Source organism: Ascaphus truei, chromosome 4 (genome assembly GCF_040206685.1).
Source record: "Ascaphus truei isolate aAscTru1 chromosome 4, aAscTru1.hap1, whole genome shotgun sequence".
Lineage (NCBI taxonomy): Eukaryota > Metazoa > Chordata > Amphibia > Anura > Ascaphidae > Ascaphus > Ascaphus truei.
The window spans coordinates 101,660,886-101,680,177 of record NC_134486.1 but is presented as its reverse complement, the minus strand read 5'-3'; the positions used below and the strand labels follow the sequence as shown (position 1 = coordinate 101,680,177).

The 19,292-nt window shown below is 43.6% G+C and overlaps 1 protein-coding gene across 1 annotated transcript in view; it reads left to right on the top strand.

Annotated features, from left to right (window-relative positions):
- The first annotated feature begins 324 nt into the window (after positions 1-324).
- Positions 325-19,292, top strand: part of LOC142491973 (cystatin-like) — a 41,120-nt gene continuing 22,152 nt past the window's right edge. The window contains exon 1 of the mRNA XM_075594751.1: positions 325-600. Within this exon, the coding sequence (XP_075450866.1) occupies positions 394-600 (207 nt within the window). The 5' untranslated portion in view covers positions 325-393. The remainder of the gene's footprint in view (positions 601-19,292) is intronic.

Below are 19,292 nucleotides of genomic sequence, written 5' to 3'. Positions count from 1 at the left end.
AATCCCCGCGGTGGCGGCCGCAGGAGACTAAAGGCAGCCGCCACTGTATGTGTATGTAATTTTTCCTACTTATTTTCTTTACCTTGTCAAACTGTGATAATAATCTTTTTTATTTCCTTGTTTATAAGATAACGTCATGTAAACATTGAATGCTATCAGGGAAAAAGAATGTAGATTTTAGGGCTCTATTCTTTGACGTTTCTCTTTGTGTTCCTGACAGCTTTCCCAACACATAATTTAAGAGAAGCTTGGCAAGCTCTGTGACATCAGGAGTTTATATACCGGAGCCCCTGCTTGTTTGCTCTCTATTCTCAGACCTGGAAAAGACAGCAGAGAACCACAGGCACAAAACCTAAGATTAGGAAATAAAGAAGCTGAGAAAAAGTTGTAGGGATGGCTGTTGTATTGAAGGTCTTTGTCGTATTGATTTTAGTCTTTGCAGATCGACAAACTAGACCCCAACTTGTGCGTGGCTGGATAGATGTAAATGATGATGAGGAAATTCAGAAGGCTCTAAAGTTTGCCATGACAGAGTACAACAAAGCAAGCAATGACGTGTACATCAGCAAGGTCCACAGGATCATCAGCTTAAAGAAGCAGGTTAGTAAGGCATGTTATGGGCACAGATGCACATACTGTATACTTCAGTGTCCCCCCTTTTGTAATGTTATATGATATGTAAGTGCCACATTCCAAAGTAGAGAAGTAGGATTTTTCAAAGTCCTCAAATTGCAGCTTTTGGACAAACACACTGTACCATATTTAACAAAGAAATAAAATCTCCTTGTTTCCAAACACATTTTTTTAATTTGATAAATCTGGTTTATCTTAACTCATTAATGTTGTAAAAGTATAAATAATTAACTATATATATACAGCTCAACCCCATTATAGCGTGAACCGCTATAACACGGATCCGCATATAAGACGGTGTGAGCTTGGACCCCAAATTTTTTTTGTTCATTAAAGAGGTAGCTACAGGAATATTGTCTCATTAAATATCTGGTTTTAATTACACTGTTACAATCCATACATTTGAAAGTTTATACAGTAGATCGCCCTCTTCAATTCCCTTTTTAGAAACAGCAATTTTGTATGTAAATAAAAGTGAGTGCAAACAATTAAGATACCTTACTTAATGCAATAGTCACACATCTCATACAGAATACATTCTCCTTAGGTTTAGCCTTAAAAAATGCAATGCACATTAGAAATCATATCCCCAAAACATGCCTATTTGCACCATTTGTTTCCGTTATTATGTTGTAATACTAATATTTAAGCAAATAGAAGATATGTTTAGCATATTTAGCATATGCATTTTGCATTACCTATGCAAGATGGCTTGTCGATTTTTTCAAATATTTGTAGTATTAATATTGTGGGGGATGTAGTATCACATGATAAAAAAATATGTCACTTGCACTGATTTCATGATTATATTTTATACTGACAGTAATATTTAGCAAATATGCCCAAGAACACAATTCCCTTATCTACTGCAAGAACAGAGCATTTTCCAATTGGATGCCTATGTTTATACTTAAATTATCCCTGGTTCATTTTATCACATATATTGCCAACAACATAGGGCTGAAAGATTAGCCCTGATCATATTGAGACACACATTGAGACACACATTGAGACACACATTGAGACACACATTGAGACACACACACACACTACCTCTGGTGGTGCTGGAGGAACGTGCTGGGGCTGCCAGCGCCTCACTTCTGCCATCTTCAATATGCCTGGAGATCATGGTGGGGCTGCTGGGGGATCGTGATGGGGGATGCTGGGGGATCGTGCTTGGGCTGCTGGCACCTCACTCCTGCCTCCTCCCTCCTTCAAATCAAGCACGTGGTGGCCATTTAAAAAAAAAAATAAGCACGACTTTGGTTATAACGCGGTTGGATCGGTGGCCCCCGAGGACAACGTTATAATGGGGTTCAGATATATATATATATATATATATATATATATATATATATATATATATATATATATATATATAAAACATATATTGTAGCGCCAGAGTGATGTGAAATAATAAAAATAAGGATCCTAAATAGGAATATATACAAACAATGAATGGGTACAAAAACAATATAGGTGTAAGTGCAAAAAAAGGTAAAATAAATAGAAGTAAATAGAATCCAGTCCTTCAGAAAAGTCCATCAGATGGTGAATAATTAGTGGATGATTGGTAGAAGTGTGGGGATCTTTGTCAGCTCTCAAAAGGATGAACCACATCCAATTAGCACCTAGAGGTAGAAAAGAAGAGAGAGCACACGCCCCATCGTGTAAAAAAGTACATTTAATGATGGAAGGAAGGGGAAGTGGGGGGGTTGGGGGAAATAAACTCACAAGGGTAAGTTTAAAACAAGCGATTGGGTATATAATCACCGCCCAGCTGGTCGCTCTGCGTCCGGAATCCACAGCCTGAATCACACTCTGTGGTATAGGCAAACAGCGGAACATTGAGGAACCCCAGGGCATCTGGCATCATCACAAAAGTCCAATAAAAGCAGATATGCTGTTGCTGGCAGCCGCAGATTGTCCCACACTCGATTTGGTCTGTTAGTGTGCATGCTCAGCGACGTCCTGATGTAATGTCACTGCGTGCAGGGTAGAAGCGCTCCCTTATGCATTTCGTTGCTCTAGGGCAACTTTCTCAAAGGGGGAATTACAATGGAGCTAACAGGCTGTGTGTTTATAGTTACATAGTTACATAGTTACATAGTAGATGAGGTTGAAAAAAGACGTACGTCCATCAAGTTCAACCTATGCTAAACTCAGACAACAGATACTTTATTCTATATCTATACTTACTTATTGATCCAGAGGAAGGCAAACAAAAAAACCCCATTAAGGGGAAAAATTAATTCCTTCCTGACTCCAAGAATTGGCAATCGGATTAATCCCTGGATCAACATCCTTCCCATGTATACTTATTTGGTAAATCCCTGTATTCCTTTCCCAACTAAAAAGATGTCCAATCTTTTTTTGAACAAATCTATTGTATCTGCCATCACAGTCTCCATGGGTAATAAATTCCACATTTTAACTGCCCTTACTGTAAAGAACCCTTTCCTTTGTTGCTGGTGAAATTTCCTTTCCTCCAACCTTAAGGGATGGCCCCGAGTCCTTTGTACTGCCCGTGGGATGAATAGTTCTTTTGAAAGCTCCTTGTATTGTCCCTGAATATATTTGTATATAGTTATCATATCCCCTCTTAGACGCCTCTTTTCTAATGTAAATAAATCTAATTTAGCTAGCCTCTCCTCATAAGTTAGAATGTCCATCCCCTTTATTAATTTGGTGGCTCTTCTCTGCACTCTCTCTAGTTCCATAATGTCTTTTCTTAGGATTGGTGCCCAAAATTGTACTCCATATTCAAGGTGTGGTCTTACTAATGCTTTGTAAAGGGGCATAATTATGTCTACTTCCCTTCCATCCATTGACCGTTTGATGCAAGATAAGATCTTGTTTGCCTTTGCAACTACTGCATGACATTGGGCACTATTGCTAAGCCTGCTGTCTACAAGCACTCCTAAATCCTTCTCCATCAAGGATTCCCCCAATATATCTCCATTTAATTTGTAAGTCGCCTTTTTATTCTTGCATCCCAAATGCATAACCTTACATTTATCTGTATTAAACCTCATTTGCCATTTACCTGCCCACGTTTCCAGTCTCTCCAAGTCCTTCTGAAGAGAAATTTTATCCTGCTCTGATTCTATTACCTTACACAATTTAGTATCATCTGCAAAGATGGAGACTTTGCTCTCGATCCCAACCTCAAGGTCATTAATAAACAAGTTAAAAAGCAGGGGTCCCAGTACCGATCCTTGAGGTACTCCACTCACGACTTTAGCCCAACCTGAAAAAGTTCCATTTATGACAACCCTCTGTTGTCTGTCCTTTAACCAGTTTTCAATCCAGGTGCATATATTATTACTGAGTCCAATTTTCTTTATTTTGTACACCAACCTCTTGTGTGAAACCGTATCAAAAGCCTTTGCAAAATCTAAGTAGACCACATCAACTGCATTACCCTGGTCTAAATTCCTACTTACCTCCTCAAAGAAACAAATAAGGTTAGTTTGGCAAGATCTATCCTTCATAAATCCATGCTGACTATTACTAATAATTTTGTTTTCCATTAGGTATTCCTGAATATTATCCCGTATTAAACCTTCAAGTAGTTTCCCTACTATTGAAGTCAGGCTTACAGGTCTGTAATTCCCTGGGTGTGATCTAGCTCCCTTTTTAAATATAGGCACCACATCTGCTTTACGCCAATCTTGTGGTACTGAGCCTGTGGAAATGGAGTCCTTGAATATTAAATATAATGGTTTTGCTATTACTGAGCTTAACTCCTTGAGAACTCTTGGATGTATGCCATCGGGGCCAGGTGCCTTATTTACTTAAATTTTTTCAAGTCGCTTATGAACTTCTTCCTCAGTTAACCAATTGGTCATTAATATGGAGGTTGTGGCTTCCTCCTGTGGCACTACTATTGAACCTGATTCTTCCCTGGTAAACACAGAGGCAAATAATTTGTTTAATACCTCTGCTTTTTCCTTATCTCCAATAATCTGCCTACCCATCTCACACTGAAAGGGTCCTATATTTTCTTTTCTCAAAGACCCACTGGGTTGTCTAGCAACCCATTACTAACCAATATTGCATTTAGATGAATAATTATTCAATCAACCAATTGGCTATCACTTTGCATAAGGCTACACCTTCTACAATGAAATAGTATAATGAAATGGTATCACAGTTAATGACTTAGATAAAGATATCTTAAAGGAAATATCCAATTAGACACATATGCTAGATATATTATGGTCTAAGTATACAGTATAACTGTAGACGGACGTTCACAGAGGTACACAATTGGAGACTTTTATAAGGTGAAATTATAATAAGGCTTTATTGTGCCTTTTCCTTTTCATCAGGAAATCATCAAAACACAGGGGGGGGGGATCAAAGCTTCTATTCACTTGGGAGTATCTCTAGTGAAAATACCATGCAATTAATTCACAACTCCCTAAGTCAAGCATGTCTCACAGCCCCAAAACATATAGCATGAAATAAGCAGATATAAGCAGTCTCTTAAGAATAAAAGTCTTATCTGTTTCTTGGAGGGAAAATCTTCTCACTTCCTGGTTCAGCTTCAGGTGTAGTAGTTTTCCTTGTGTCTTGAAATCAGCTCTGCTGTGCAGAGCTCAAGACCGGTCAGCTCCAGAGATGTGTGTTCTCTTGGTCAGTCTCTCCTGGGAGACTCAAGAACACTCCTCTGTCTCCAAAGTTCAGCTCTCAGTCAGAGCTAAGGAGTTACTTCCTGTCTCAACAGACAGGCTTTTGTAAGCAATCAGGCAGGTGGTGTTTATGAATTGACTACCAGCAGTTAACCACCACACTGCTAGATTAAAGGCACATTTCTTGAACAGGGATTACTCCCCTGTTACATACCTCCCCTGTTGGTGGGAAGCTCGGGCTTGCCACGGCCAAAGCCCATCCTTCCACTCTCATTCTAGATATCTCAGTGACTTAAATGAGAGTGGATGGAGGAAGAGAACCCTCAATCCTTTTGGGATTGGAGCCCTTTCTCCAGTTTATTCGTGTCTCCTCCTGAAGGTGTTTGAGATCAGCACCCCTCAGTCGCTCGAGGAGGACTTTCTCCAAGTATAGTCTTTTTTCTACGTGCAGGGTTATGAGATTTCCCTCTCGTCGGGTGCTCGTCTTATTGTAGGCATACTGTATGGCAGCAGTTGCAGAGTGTTTAAAAACAGCCATTTGAGTTTTCCGCTCTTGAAGCTGTCTCTCTGCACTTTTCCCACTCAATGGGGTTGCTAGTTCAGCCTTTTTGATATTAAGTTGCAATTCCACACCCACTTCCAGAGAATGTCCCATCTTTTCAGCTTCATCAGCTAAGGATTCTTCTGGTTTTAATTCAGCACGTGTACCTTCTTTTGTTGCCTGCTGGGTGGCTGAAGGTTTTGCTAGTGCTTGTTTAGGTGGTTCAAATTTTGCAACCTTGTCTTTCAAATGAGCGGTATTCCCAGCTCTCACTGTACCCTTGTCTTCATGGGTTTTTGAGTCTGTGGGATACTGACGCTTAGTCAGGGTCAATACTTGTCCTTGTAGGACTGTAATCTCATCCGCGAGAGATCCCTGTTTTTTGAGTGCGTCTTGAAAGTCTCTTCTCAGGGAATTTATCTGCATGCTTTGCTTTCTCTGAGCTTGCCTCCACATTTTTATTGCATTGTGAAGCACTATGAACTTCTTTGCTTGGGCCACAGTTACTTGTTTCAGTTTCTGGACCTTCTTGTGCTCCCTTTTGTGCCGCGTCACCTGGGTTCTAAGCATGGCTTTTAGCGTTGCTTTGGTGATACTCAGGGTAGCCTTCAGTTTCTCATGCTGCTTTGCGGGGACATACTGGGTCATCAGACGTTCCTGCAGCACTTGAATTTCTTTAACAGCCTGCAGATTGTCATCCTGCAGAGTTCGCTGCTTCTCCTCTTCCTTCTCGAGGTGCGTACGCAGACCTTGCAGTTGGTTCTGCAGTCGATGCTCTGCTTCAAACTTTTCCTTGACTTCTTCTGTCAACTGAAAATGTTCTTCTTTCAGTTTTAAGTTTTCTCTTTTTAATCTTGAATTTTCTCCTTTTTCAGTCTCTGTATTCTTAAGGGCTTCTTTGCAGTCTTCCTTCCATTTACGCACATCTGCTTTGAGAATGACAATCTCCTGGCGTGAGACTTCCTTCTCTAGGTTGAGGGTCTGAAGCTCCTTCTGAGAGACTTTGAGATCTGTATTAAGATTACCAATAGTTTCTTTAGCAATGTCCAGCTCCTCAGTGAGACTGTGTTGTTCCTTTCTGGAAACTTCCAGGTCTGTGCGGCAGCTGTTGGTCTCATGATGTGAGGCATCAAGTGCTCTGCGGAGTGTCTGAACCTCTTTCTGAGATACGTCCACTTCTATCTGGACACTGTTGACCTCCTGTTGTTAGGCATTCAGCTCTATACGAAGAGTGTGAACCGCTTGCTGGAAGACTGTCATCTGCTTCAGTGCCTCCTCATACTTCCGCTTTAGCGTAGCCACCATTTTATCAGATTGGCTCTGCTTTTCATCCATGGCGGAAATAGTAGCCTTTGCAGTATCTAGCTCAGTCTTGAGATCGTCCAATTCTGTCCTGGCAAAAGAGTAAATTGTGAGCACATCTTTTTGTAACCTCACGTTATTTTTCTGTAGCTCTGTGTAACCATCTTACTTTTGTTTCAATTGTTCACGGAGCATATCACAGTCATGCCTGGCATTTTTCAGGGCGTCTTCAGGGCTGGTCAAGGGATCGTCACTCACTGGTTCCGGCTCCACTTCCCTGGGATGGTTGGTTGAGTGTTCCTCACTGTTGGCACCGGACAGACACTTCTTTGGGGTACACGACTTCTGCCTTGGGCCCTCTAGATATTTGGTTAACCGCGGGACAAATTCTCCATTTTTGCTAGGTTGCAGGGCAACTCGGTCCCCCTTTTTCTCCACAGGATCTGTGGACATGTCTGTTCCTTCCACGGTAAGGGAAGAACCGCTTTTCTTTTTCTTTTCCGCTTCTTTGTTTTGGATGACTCCATCCCATCCGGAATACTGGGGTCTCCTTCTTTATTTGATACTTTAGCAGCTTCATTATATACGCCAGGCTTGTCTTGCAGTTGCTTTAGCTGACAGAAATATTGGGTGATCTGCTGCTCCCGCTCTGTCTCCTGCTGATCATATTCGTCATCAAAGGGAGTGGTCTTTTCTGTTCGTGCCGAGTTCAGGCACCCCCACCATTTTTGGGGTGTTTTGTGGGTGTGACTCGGTTTGGGCTCCCCGTAAGAGAGGTCTTCCTCTTTATTGGACTGGAAGGGCCACTCTTCCGTGGGGTACGGTTCATTACAGGAACGCTGCATCTTGTCCTCCATTTCTAGGCTATCAGGTGTAATTTTCTTCCTGACCTCAGGAGGCGCTATTGCAGCTGTTGCCACTGTATTTGCTAGAACCCCCAATTGTGGTAGTCCTACAGGTGGACATATTTTGCTTGTAGAGGTCGTAGCTCTCACAGGCATCTCTGTAGAATTTTTCTTTCTTCAATAATTTTTTTTCAATATCAGCAGTCCTGTGCATGCATTTTCTCTTATCAGGTATACAAGATGTGCAGTTGCTAGGTAAAAAAGTCTATTTGCTTTACACCATTTAGTTGCTAGGTAAATCTCTCATTAGGTATGCTGAATGTGTAGTTGCTAGGAAAAAACTTCTGTTTGCTTTACACCATTTACTTGCTAGGTAATTCTCTCTGCTTCAGCAACAGAATTTGGGTTTCTGCCTGAGTTCAGTAATTTTCAGTCTCATCTTTGGGTATTATGGCATTCACACTTTGGGTGTCTGTTTTTGCTCCCAAGATATATATAGGCAGACTTTTTTACTTGCAGAAAAAAAAAACATTTTTTGCAGTGGACTATTTCTTTCATTCCCGGCAGGGTGACTCAACATTCAGCAATTGGTTTTGAAAAACCTTTTACACAGTTCAGAAATCACTTTTTCCCCCATAGGGCAATTTTACACTCAGCATTTGTTTGCTAAAAATTCCCCTGCTTCAGCACAGTCTTGTATCAATTTTCACACTTTTCTGCATATACTCCATTCACAGCTGGTAGCCCTATGCGGTGTGGCAACCTTTATTTGCAAAATCAGTACCACTCGTGAGTCACCATCTGTATTCACTGCTTCAGCGAAACTTTTGAAAACAACAAACACCTATCCCTTTTTAAGGGCTGACTCACTTCTTGAACCCTGACTATGGCTGGAAGGCAAAACCCCTATTTTCAATGACCATATTACACTTTGTGATAGGCAAAATAAGGTTTAGCTAATTCAGCAGTCTCTCTCCTCTTGGCATTGGGGCAAAGAGTCCACCTGTGGTTTTGTAAGTTTCAGTGCAGTGTGGTTTCAGTGGTGTGTATCCCTTTAACTCTGATCTCTGCTGCATGAGGTTTTTTTTTTTTTTTTTCTAAGTTGCTCAGACTGTTTGTAGGCAAAAAGCATAAAAAAAAATTTCACATAAAAATCTCCGGTCCTTTTTAACTTCAAAGACACCTCTTGTCCCACTTCGGACACCATATGTAGACGGACGTTCACAGTGGTACACAATTGGAGACTTTTATAAGGTGAAATTATAATAAGGCTTTATTGTGTCTTTTCATTTTCATCAGGAAATCATTCAAACACAGGGGGGGGGGACAAAGCTTCTATTCACTTGGGAGTATCTCTAGTGAAAATACCATGCAATTCATTCACAACTCCCTAAGTCAAGCATGTCTCACAGCCCCAAAACATATACTGCTGCGACACACTTTATTCTAACAAATCACCGGTTTGTCCCTGGCTGGTTCCTGGAATGCGACACTGTTCACCTGGAGCATGCCGCGTTCCAAGCCAGGGGTCATGCCCGGCTGATGCGCGGCTGATGTGTTAATTTATAATGGTTCAGGATTTAAAAGGAGGGGAGGGAGAGGGGCTTGGAGCACAGCAAATAAAAAACAGGCTGGCGGCAGTAGCAGCGTGCAAAAAGCTTTAATGTGGCAACATAGCCATAAAAAACAGGACAATTCTCTGACGCGTTTCGTCTAAGAGACAGGATTTAAAAGGCTGCAATGCTTAGCGTGTCTGCAAGATGGCATAAATTCATGAATTGTAATGCAGTATATATATACTGTATATATATATATATATATATATATATATATATATATATATATATATATATATATATATATACTGTATAACAACAACCCCTTTAACCCCTAGCATACAGTACTGTACACATACAGTACTGTATATGCACATCAATGATAATATGGGCTGGCGGGGCGAGATGTGTTTGCAGCAGAGAGAGATCCGCTGCTCTCTCTGCGCAAACATCGGCACATTAACAATTATTTAAAATACATTTTTATTCATAGTGTACATGTGCAGGGGGTCTACGGAGCTGAACCGTGTTGGTTTCAGGTCGGGGGACCCCCTGCATCTCGAGATACAGACCCCTTCATGAGGTGCCGGTATCCCTCTGCATTAAAAGGTCCCGATCACGTGACCGCGGCCTGTAAACCAAGCAGAGGGATACCGGCACCCCCTAATGGGGCCTGTATCTCGGGGAGCAGGGGGTCCCCGGACCTAAAACCACAGCGGTTCTGCTCCGGAGACCCTCTGCACATCTACAGTATGAATAAAACACATATATAAATAAACACTCGTTCCTTACCTTAGCGGCTATGTGCTATGGTAACGAAGCAGCATTTCTGTATTTTAATAATATTGTACAGTGAGCAGGGGGTTCCCTGAGCCAGAAATTAATGCTCAGGGGACCCCCTGCTCCTGCACAATATTATTAAAAATACAGAAATGCTGCTTCATTACCATAGCGTATAGCCGCTAAGGCAATGAAGGGGTTAACCCACCGTGCCCTCTTTATTGTGGGTAGCGGGGGTGGGTGAAGGGGGTATTTGGCCCATGGTGTGAGTTTAGGACTTGCGGGGGGGTTGCGGGTCAACTTAACCCCTTCACGACCGTAGCAGTTAATACCGCTACGGTCATGAAGGGGTTAACCCCTCCCGCTACCCCCCCGCAAGCCCTAAACAACCACCGTTGGGGCTAATACCCCCTTCACCCACCCCCGCTACCCACAATAAAAAAACTCACACACAGCAGCCGCCCAAAAAATAAATAAATAAATCTAAATAAATAAATAAATAAATGAATATAAATAAATACATTTGAAATACATTTTTATTCATAGTGTAGATGTGCAGGGGGTCTCGGGAGCTGAACCGCATTGGTTTCAGGTCCGGGGACCCCCTGCTCCCTGAGATACAGACCCCTTTATGAGGTGCCGGTATCCCTCTGCATTTAAATGTCCTGATCATGTGACAGCGGCCTGTAAACCAAGGGGGAAGGGGGTATTTGGCCCATGGTGTGAGTTTAGGACTTGCGGGGGGGTTTCGGGTCAACTTAACCCCTTCACGACCGTAGCAGTTAATACCGCTACGGTCATGAAGGGGTTAACCCCTCCCGCTACCCCCCCGCAAGCCCTAAACAACCACCGTTGGGGCTAATACCCCCTTCACCCACCCCCGCTACCCACAATAAAAAAAACTCACACACAGCAGCCGCCCAAAAAATAGATAAATAAATCTAAATAAATAAATAAATAAATGAATATAAATAAATACATTTGAAATACATTTTTATTCATAGTGTAGATGTGCAGGGGGTCTCGGGAGCTGAACCGCGTTGGTTTCAGGTCCGGGGACCCCCTGCTCCCTGAGATACAGACCCCTTTATGAGGTGCCGGTATCCCTCTGCATTTAAATGTCCTGATCATGTGACAGCGGCCTGTAAACCAAGCAGAGGGATACCGGCACCCCATAAAGGGGCCTGTATCTGGTGGAGCAGGGGGTCCCCGAACCTAAAACCAAAATGTTTCTGCTCCGGAAACCCTCTGCACATCTACAGTATGAATAAAACACACACATCAATAAAGAATCGTTCTTTACCTTAGCGGCTATGTGCTACGGTAACGAAGCAGCATTTCTGTATTTTTAATAATATTGTACAGTGAGCAGGGGGTTCCCTGAGCCTGAAATTAATGCTCAGGGGACCCCCTGCTCCTGCACAATATTATTAAAAATACAGAAATGCTGCTTCATTACCATAGCGTATAGCCGCTAAGGCAATGAAGGGTTAAGGCAGAATAAACAATAAATACATTAAATACATATTTTTAATGTGTGTGTTAAACTTCCCTGCCTTCACTGTAATCTATGTAAAAACCCCTCCCCCTATTGTGTATGTTAAGCTTCCCTGCCTTCACTGTAATCTATGTAAAACCCACTCCCCCTATTGTGTCTGCTAAACTTGCCTGCTTTGACTAATCTGTGTAAGCCCCCCTCCTCCTATTGTGTCAGTTAAATCTCCCTGCCTGTGTTTCTGTGAGTGCAGTGTACTGTATGTAAATGTGGGGAGGGGGATCCTGTGTAAATAACCACACCCACACCCACTACCCACTACCCACCTGCACATGGCCCCTCCGCTGCTGCAAAACAGAGACAAAAATTAAAGCATACAAAGTAATGTCCCCTAACCCCTTAATCACCATAGCGGTTATTAACCGCTACAGTCATTAAGGGGTTAACCCACCCTCACCCACCACTCGGGATGCCTACATACCCTCCCACACGAACCCCCCCCCCCCCGTGAGGCCTAACCACCCTCACCCAGTACCCACAAGGGAGGCCTACTCACATACCGTTGGGGAAACACCCCCCCCCCTCACCCCCAGTACCCACAATAAAAACAATACAGTGACCCACAATAAACATCATTCTATTTATTAAATACATTACCCACCCCCTGTGCCCCCCCATAAATACATGATTTATTCTTTTACATACAGGGTTCATAACGCAGCCCCACGCGAGTCCCCGGTGGGCTGGCGGGGCACCTGGACAGACCTACAGGGTATCAGCAGCCCTTTTTAAACTGGTTCTGGAGGCCTGCTGGTGCGTCCCGCCAGCACCATGGCCCCCAGGTGGTCTCCTTGAGTCACCGTGGGCCACAATTGTGTCCCCACGGTAGGCCCGCGGATGTCTGGGAGCCCCGGGTGTCTGCGGGGCCTCGGGTGGTTCCCACGGGGGTCTGGGGAACTCACGAGTGCTCACTACGGGTCCGCGGTGCCCCCACAGAAGTGGGACCACACATCATCATACCCGCACCTACGGGTCGGCGGTGCCCCCACAGAAGTGGGACCACACATCTTCATCCCCGCAGACTACGGGTCGGCCAATCAGAGCGTGGGAACTCCATCCCTACTCTGATTGGCTACCGTACCATGTGAAAGGTTTTCATTGACGTCACATCCTTTCTCCCCCAAGCCTCTGTCACATGGTATACTAGAGTCAATCAGAGTAGGGATGGAGTTCCCTCGCTCTGATTGGCTACCGTACCATGTGTGCACGGCCATGTGTCTTTTAATGACGTCATCTTAAAGGCAATTGAAGCAAAGCCATTCTGATTGGCTGTGCTTTCATTCCCTTTAAGTGATGTCATCATTTTTATTTTTATCGGCCAAAACACATGGTTTTCACGGCCCAATCAGGGCCGTGGGAACCATATGACGAAAATGTGACGTCATAGGCCTTTAAAAGCCTATGTCGTCTCATTTTGAAGCCAGACACCGCGGAGGAAGGACCTCCAGAGAAGAAAGAAGACAAGGGCGTGGCCGAAGATGGAAAGAAGACCCCGCCCCGCCCGGAAGGAGATAGAAGAAAGAAGAATACAGATGAATATGGATTACAAATAGAAGACCCGTGGATTGATTTGGATTTTTAGTTTAATGTTTATTTTTTTATGGTTTATTATTTTATGGGTTCCTGTGCCTGGTGGATTGGTTCGTGAGTAAGGTGCACAACGGGAGTCGGTGGGGCCAAGTAATGGTAAGTGAACTAAAGAAATGTATTTTATTTAACTTGTTAATTTTTTCAAAAGGTTTTTTAACATGTGTATTTTTTTTTTGTGGTATATCATTTCTTGCCACTGTATGTATGTATGTATGTATGTATGTATGTATGTATGTATGAATGTATGTATGTATGTCTAGAGAGATATATACATACAGGGTAAGAAATGATGTTGCTTTAAAAGCTTGATTTGATGTGTTTTAAATTAATTTGTCTATGCTGCTATGCAATATTGTGAGTTTAAAGTATTTTACAATTAGATAGATGTAATCCTTGGTATTGTATTGTGTGTTTGAGGGAGGTCAGGGATAGCTTTGGTTTTAAAGGTTGTATTCTGGTTGGTACTTATATTTTTTCACATGCTAAATTGTTCTGCTCCAGGCGTGAATTAGTTAATTGTTTCATTGTTCGGGATGGAGTGTCAATTGTTTAGGGATGTAAATAATGATTGCTAATTGATTTTTGTTTACTTGATTGGTTGTAATGTATTGATTGGAATGTGAGGTGTTTCATTGGCATTTGATGATTTAGATTGTAAGATCAGTTAGGATTATTAAAGGAAATTGATTTTATTGTAGTGTGTCTGTATGGAGAAGTGTTATTTGTAGGACAGTATGGTTTTGATAACGCTTCCACATTTATTTGTATACTGGTTCATCATGTGTGTGTATATACTGTATGTATATATATATCTGTATGTATATATATATCTGTATATATATATATATATACTGTATATATAGTTGCATGATGAAGCCACTGTACAAATGCATAGGTGAAGGGTGGGTATCGGGCCAGTGGGGCTTAACCCTTTAATCACCTTTGCAGTTATTATCTGATAAGGTGTTTAATGGGTTAATTGATATCTGAATGTAATTGCAATGTATTGGCTTTGTATTGGCTATGTATTTTGTGGGCAAGACAAGGATGTTGCTGGCGACGGACACTTGGTATTGATGAGGTCAGTAGTACTTTATTTATTTTAATATGCTAGTTAATGTTTTTAATAATGGGCAATTAATCTATTATCCATAGCTGGATAATAGTTATTTTGCATATTATTGTACTGTAGGTGTTGGGGGGGGGGGGTATGTATTGAATGTATAGGCCAGGTTTATTTTTTTTACATTCTGGGTTGGTTCCGTGGTTCTGCGTGGGACCTCTGGAGACCACCTGTGGATTTCCTCGGGTATCCCACGAGTATCAGGCTGGTGGTTCCACGGGTGACACATGCGGGGATGAAGCGGTGGCCTCACATCTGTGGGGGCAACGCCGACCCGTAGTCTGCGGGGATGAAGATGTGTGGTCCCACTTCTGTGGGGGCACCGCCGACCCATAGGTGCGGGTATGATGATGTGTGGTCCCACTTCTGTGGGGGCACCGCGGACCTGTAGTGAGCACTCGTGAGTTCCCCAGACCCCCGTGGGAACCACCCGAGGCCCCGCAGACATCCGGGGCTCCCAGACATCCGCGGGCCTACCGTGGGGACACAATTGTGGCCCACGGTGACTCAAGGAGACCACCTGGGGGCCATGGTGCTGGCGGGACGCACCAGCAGGCCTCCAGAACCAGTTTAAAAAGGGCTGCTGATACCCTGTAGGTCTGTCCAGGTGCCCCGCCAGCCCACCGGGGACTCGCGTGGGGCTGCGTTATGAACCCTGTATGTAAAAGAATAAATCATGTATTTATGGGGGGGCACAGGGTGTGGGTAATGTATTTAATAAATAGAATGATGTTTATTGCGGGTCACTGTATTGTTTTTATTGTGGGTACTGGGGGTGGGGGGGGGTATTTCCCAAACGGTATGTGGGTAGGCCTCCCTTGTGGGTACTGGGTGAGGGTGGTTAGGCCTCACGTGGGGGGGGTTAGTGTGGGAGGGTATGTAGGCATCCCGGATGGTGGGTGAGGGTGAGTTAACCCCTTAATGACTGTAGCGGTTAATAACCGCTATGGTGATTAAGGGGTTAGGGGACATTACTTTGTATGCTTTAATTTTTGTCTCTGTTTTGCAGCAGCGGAGGGGCCATGTGCAGGTGGGTAGTGGGTAGCGGGTGTGGGTGTGGTTATTTACACGGGATCCCCCTCCCCACATTTACATACAGTACACTGCACTCACAGAAACACAGGCAGGGAGATTTAACTGACAAGATAGGGGGAGGGGGGCTTACACAGATTAGTCAAAGCAGGGAATCTTAGCAGACATAATAGGGGGAGGGGGATTTACATAGATTACAGTGAAGGCAGGGAAGCTTAACACACACAATAGGGGGAGGGTTTTTTACATAGATTACAGTGAAGGCAGGGAAGTTTATCACACACAATAGGGGGAGGGGGTTTTACATAGATTACAGTGAAGGCAGGGAAGTTTAACACACACATTAAAAATATGTATTTAATGTATTTATTGTTTATTCTGCCTTAACCCTTCATTGCCTTAGTGGCTATACGCTATGGAAATGAAGAAGCATTTCTGTATTTTTAATAATATTGTGCAGGAGCAGGGGGTCCCCTGAGCATTAATTTCAGGCCCAGGGAACCCCCTGCTCACTGTACAATATTATTAAAAATACAGAAATGCTGCTTCGTTACCGTAGCACATAGCCGCTAAGGTAAGGAACGAGTGTTTATTTATATATGTGTTTTATTCATACTGTAGATGTGCAGAGGGTCTCCGGAGCAGAACCGCTGTGGTTTTAGGTCCGGGGACCCCCTGCTCCCCGAGATACAGGCCCCTTTAGGGGGTGCCGGTATCCCTCTGCTTTGTTTACAGGTCGCGGTCACGTGATCGGGACCTTGAAACGCAGAGGGATACCGGCACCTCATAAAGGGGTCTGTATCTCGGGGAGCAGGGGGTCCCCGGACCTGAAACCAATGCGGTTCAGCTCCCGAGACCCCCTGCACATCTACACTATGAATAAAAATGTATTTCAAATGTATTTATTTATATTCATTTATTTATTTAGATTTAGTTATTTATTTTTTGGGCGGCTGCTGTGTGTGAGTTTTTTTTTATTGTGGGTAGCGGGGGTGGGTGAAGGGGGTATTAGCCCCAACGGTGGTTGTTTAGGGCTTGCGGGGGGTAGCGGGAGGGGTTAACCCCTTCATGACCGTAGCGGTATTAACTGCTACGGTCGTGAAGGGGTTAAGTGGACCCGCAACCCCCCTGCAAGTCCTAAACTCACACCAAGGGCCAAATACCCCCTTCACCCACCCCCGCTACCCACAATAAAGCGGGCACGGTGGGTTAACCCCTTCATTGCCTTAGCTGCTATACGCTATGGTAATGAAGCAGCATTTCTGTATTTTTAATAATATTGTGCAGGAGCAGGGGGTCCCCTGAGCATTAATTTCTGGCTCAGGGAACCCCCTGCTCACTGTACAATATTATTAAAATACAGAAATGCTGCTTCGTTACCATAGCACATAGCCGCAAAGGTAAGGAATGAGTGTTTATTTATATATGTGTTTTATTCATACTGTAGATGTGCAGAGGATCTCCGGAGCAGAACCGCTGTGGTTTTAGGTCCGGGGACCCCCTGCTCCCCGAGATACAGGCCCCTTTAGGGGGTGCTGGTATCCCTCTGCTTGGTTTACAGGCCGCGGTCACGTGAACGGGACCTTTAAATGCAGAGGGATACTGGCACCTCATAAAGGGGGCTGTATCTCGGGAAGCAGGGGGTCCCCCGACCTGAAACCAACACGGTTCATCTCCGGAGACCCCATGCACATGTACACTATGAATAAAAATGTATTTTAAATAATTGTTAATGTGCCGATGTTTGCGCAGAGAGAGCAGCGGATCTCTCTCTGCTGCAAACACATCTCGCCCCCGCCAGCCCATAGTATCATTGATGTGCATATACAGTACTGAATGTGTACAGTACTGTATGTTAGGGGTTATAGGGGTTGTTGTTATACAGTATATATATATATATACAGTATATATACTGCATTACAATTCATTATAGGGGATGGCTTCAAAGACAACAGCTCGCAAACGCCCCCATGTGTTTTTACACGGCATTGCAGTATTGCAGCCAGCGGGAATAAAATGCTTAAATCACAGCCGGGAAAATAACGCTATACACTCCGGCCGAAAACGACACAAAACCGAACATCACCGGGATATACCCAAATTCGCGGAACTAGCCGAGTTAGAATAAAGTGTGTCGCCACTGTAGCATGAAATAAGCAGATATAAGCAGTCTCTTAAGAATAAAAGTCTTATCTGTTTCTTGGAGGGAAAATCTTCTCACTTCCTGGTTCAGCTTCAGGTGTAGTAGTTTTCCCTGTGTCTTGAAATTAGCTCTGCTGTGCAGAGCTCAAGACTGGTCAGCTCCAGAGATGTGTGTTCTCTTGGTCAGTCTCTCCTGGGAGACTCAAGTACACTCCTCTGTCTCCAAATTTCAGCTCTCAGTCAGAGCTAAGGAGTTACTTCCTGTCTCAACAGACAGGCTTTTGTAAGCAATCAGGCAGGTGGTGTTTATGAATTGACTACCAGCAGTTAACCACCACACTGCTAGATTAAAGGCACATTACTTGAACAGGGATTACTCCCCTGTTACAATAACAATAAAATAACATTTGTAAATTATATAAAAGATATAACAAATATATACATAAAATGCATAATCAACAAACAGAGCTCTGATAGGTTAGGGACACTATTGAGAGGCCACGTGATTATTGATGGTTTAAAAATATCAGGACAAAATCCTAAACCAACAGTGAAATCCTCCATAGAGGAAGGAATAGGAATGGGAAAAAGGAAAGGGGAGGGAGGGGAGGGAAATGGGGGGTCAGGAAAGGGGGTGGGGGAAGGGGGAGTGGGAGAGGGGGATAATCCAAGTTAAAGCAACAAGATGGCCAATAGGGCATTGCACATGAACTGCCCTAATTAAATGAAAGTACCTTGATGGTGATAATTGCAGGAGAAAAGATGAAAGCTACTATTAAGGACATAAGTAAGAGAGGAAGAGCAGAGTTGCCAAATGAATGGCAGAACCAGAGTCCAGACGGGGAGACCGACCAGGGAACAAAGGAGACTAAACAAGCGTACTTGCATCCAAACACTCATGCAGTCCACCAGGGGTTAAAGTACCCAACTGCTGGATCCAGAATGGCTCCCACCAGCAAAGTGCCTTGAAGCGATCGCCTCCTAGAGAAAAAGGAGAAACATGTTCAAGACCCATGATGGTCATATAAATAGGGACCTGGTTATGGGCTGATTTGAAATGCTGAGGGAGACTGTGAGTATTGATACCCTTTAAGACATTTCTCCTATGCTCAATGAAGCACAAGCTTAATGAGCGCGTTGTGCAACCAACATATTGCTGGCTGCATCCACACTGGATCAGGTATACGACATACGTACTATGGCAATTAATATTGCTCCTAATCTGATAGACCGTCCCCTTACTAGATGAATGAAATTGATGCTTAACCACTAGATGCTTGCAGGTGATACATCTGGTCCTCCCGCACTTGCGATTACCAAATGGGCTCACAGTCGCAGAAGAGGCAGGCGAACCACTCGGCCTGAGTTTACTCGGTGCCACTACTGGCGCCTCACTCCTGTCTCCTCCCTCCTCCTTCAAATCGGGCATGCTGCAGCCATTTTTTTTCAAATTAGCGCGACTTCGGTTATAACGCGGTTGGATCGGGTTGCACCCGAGGACCACTTTATAACAGGGTTCAGCTATATATATATATATATATATATATATATATACA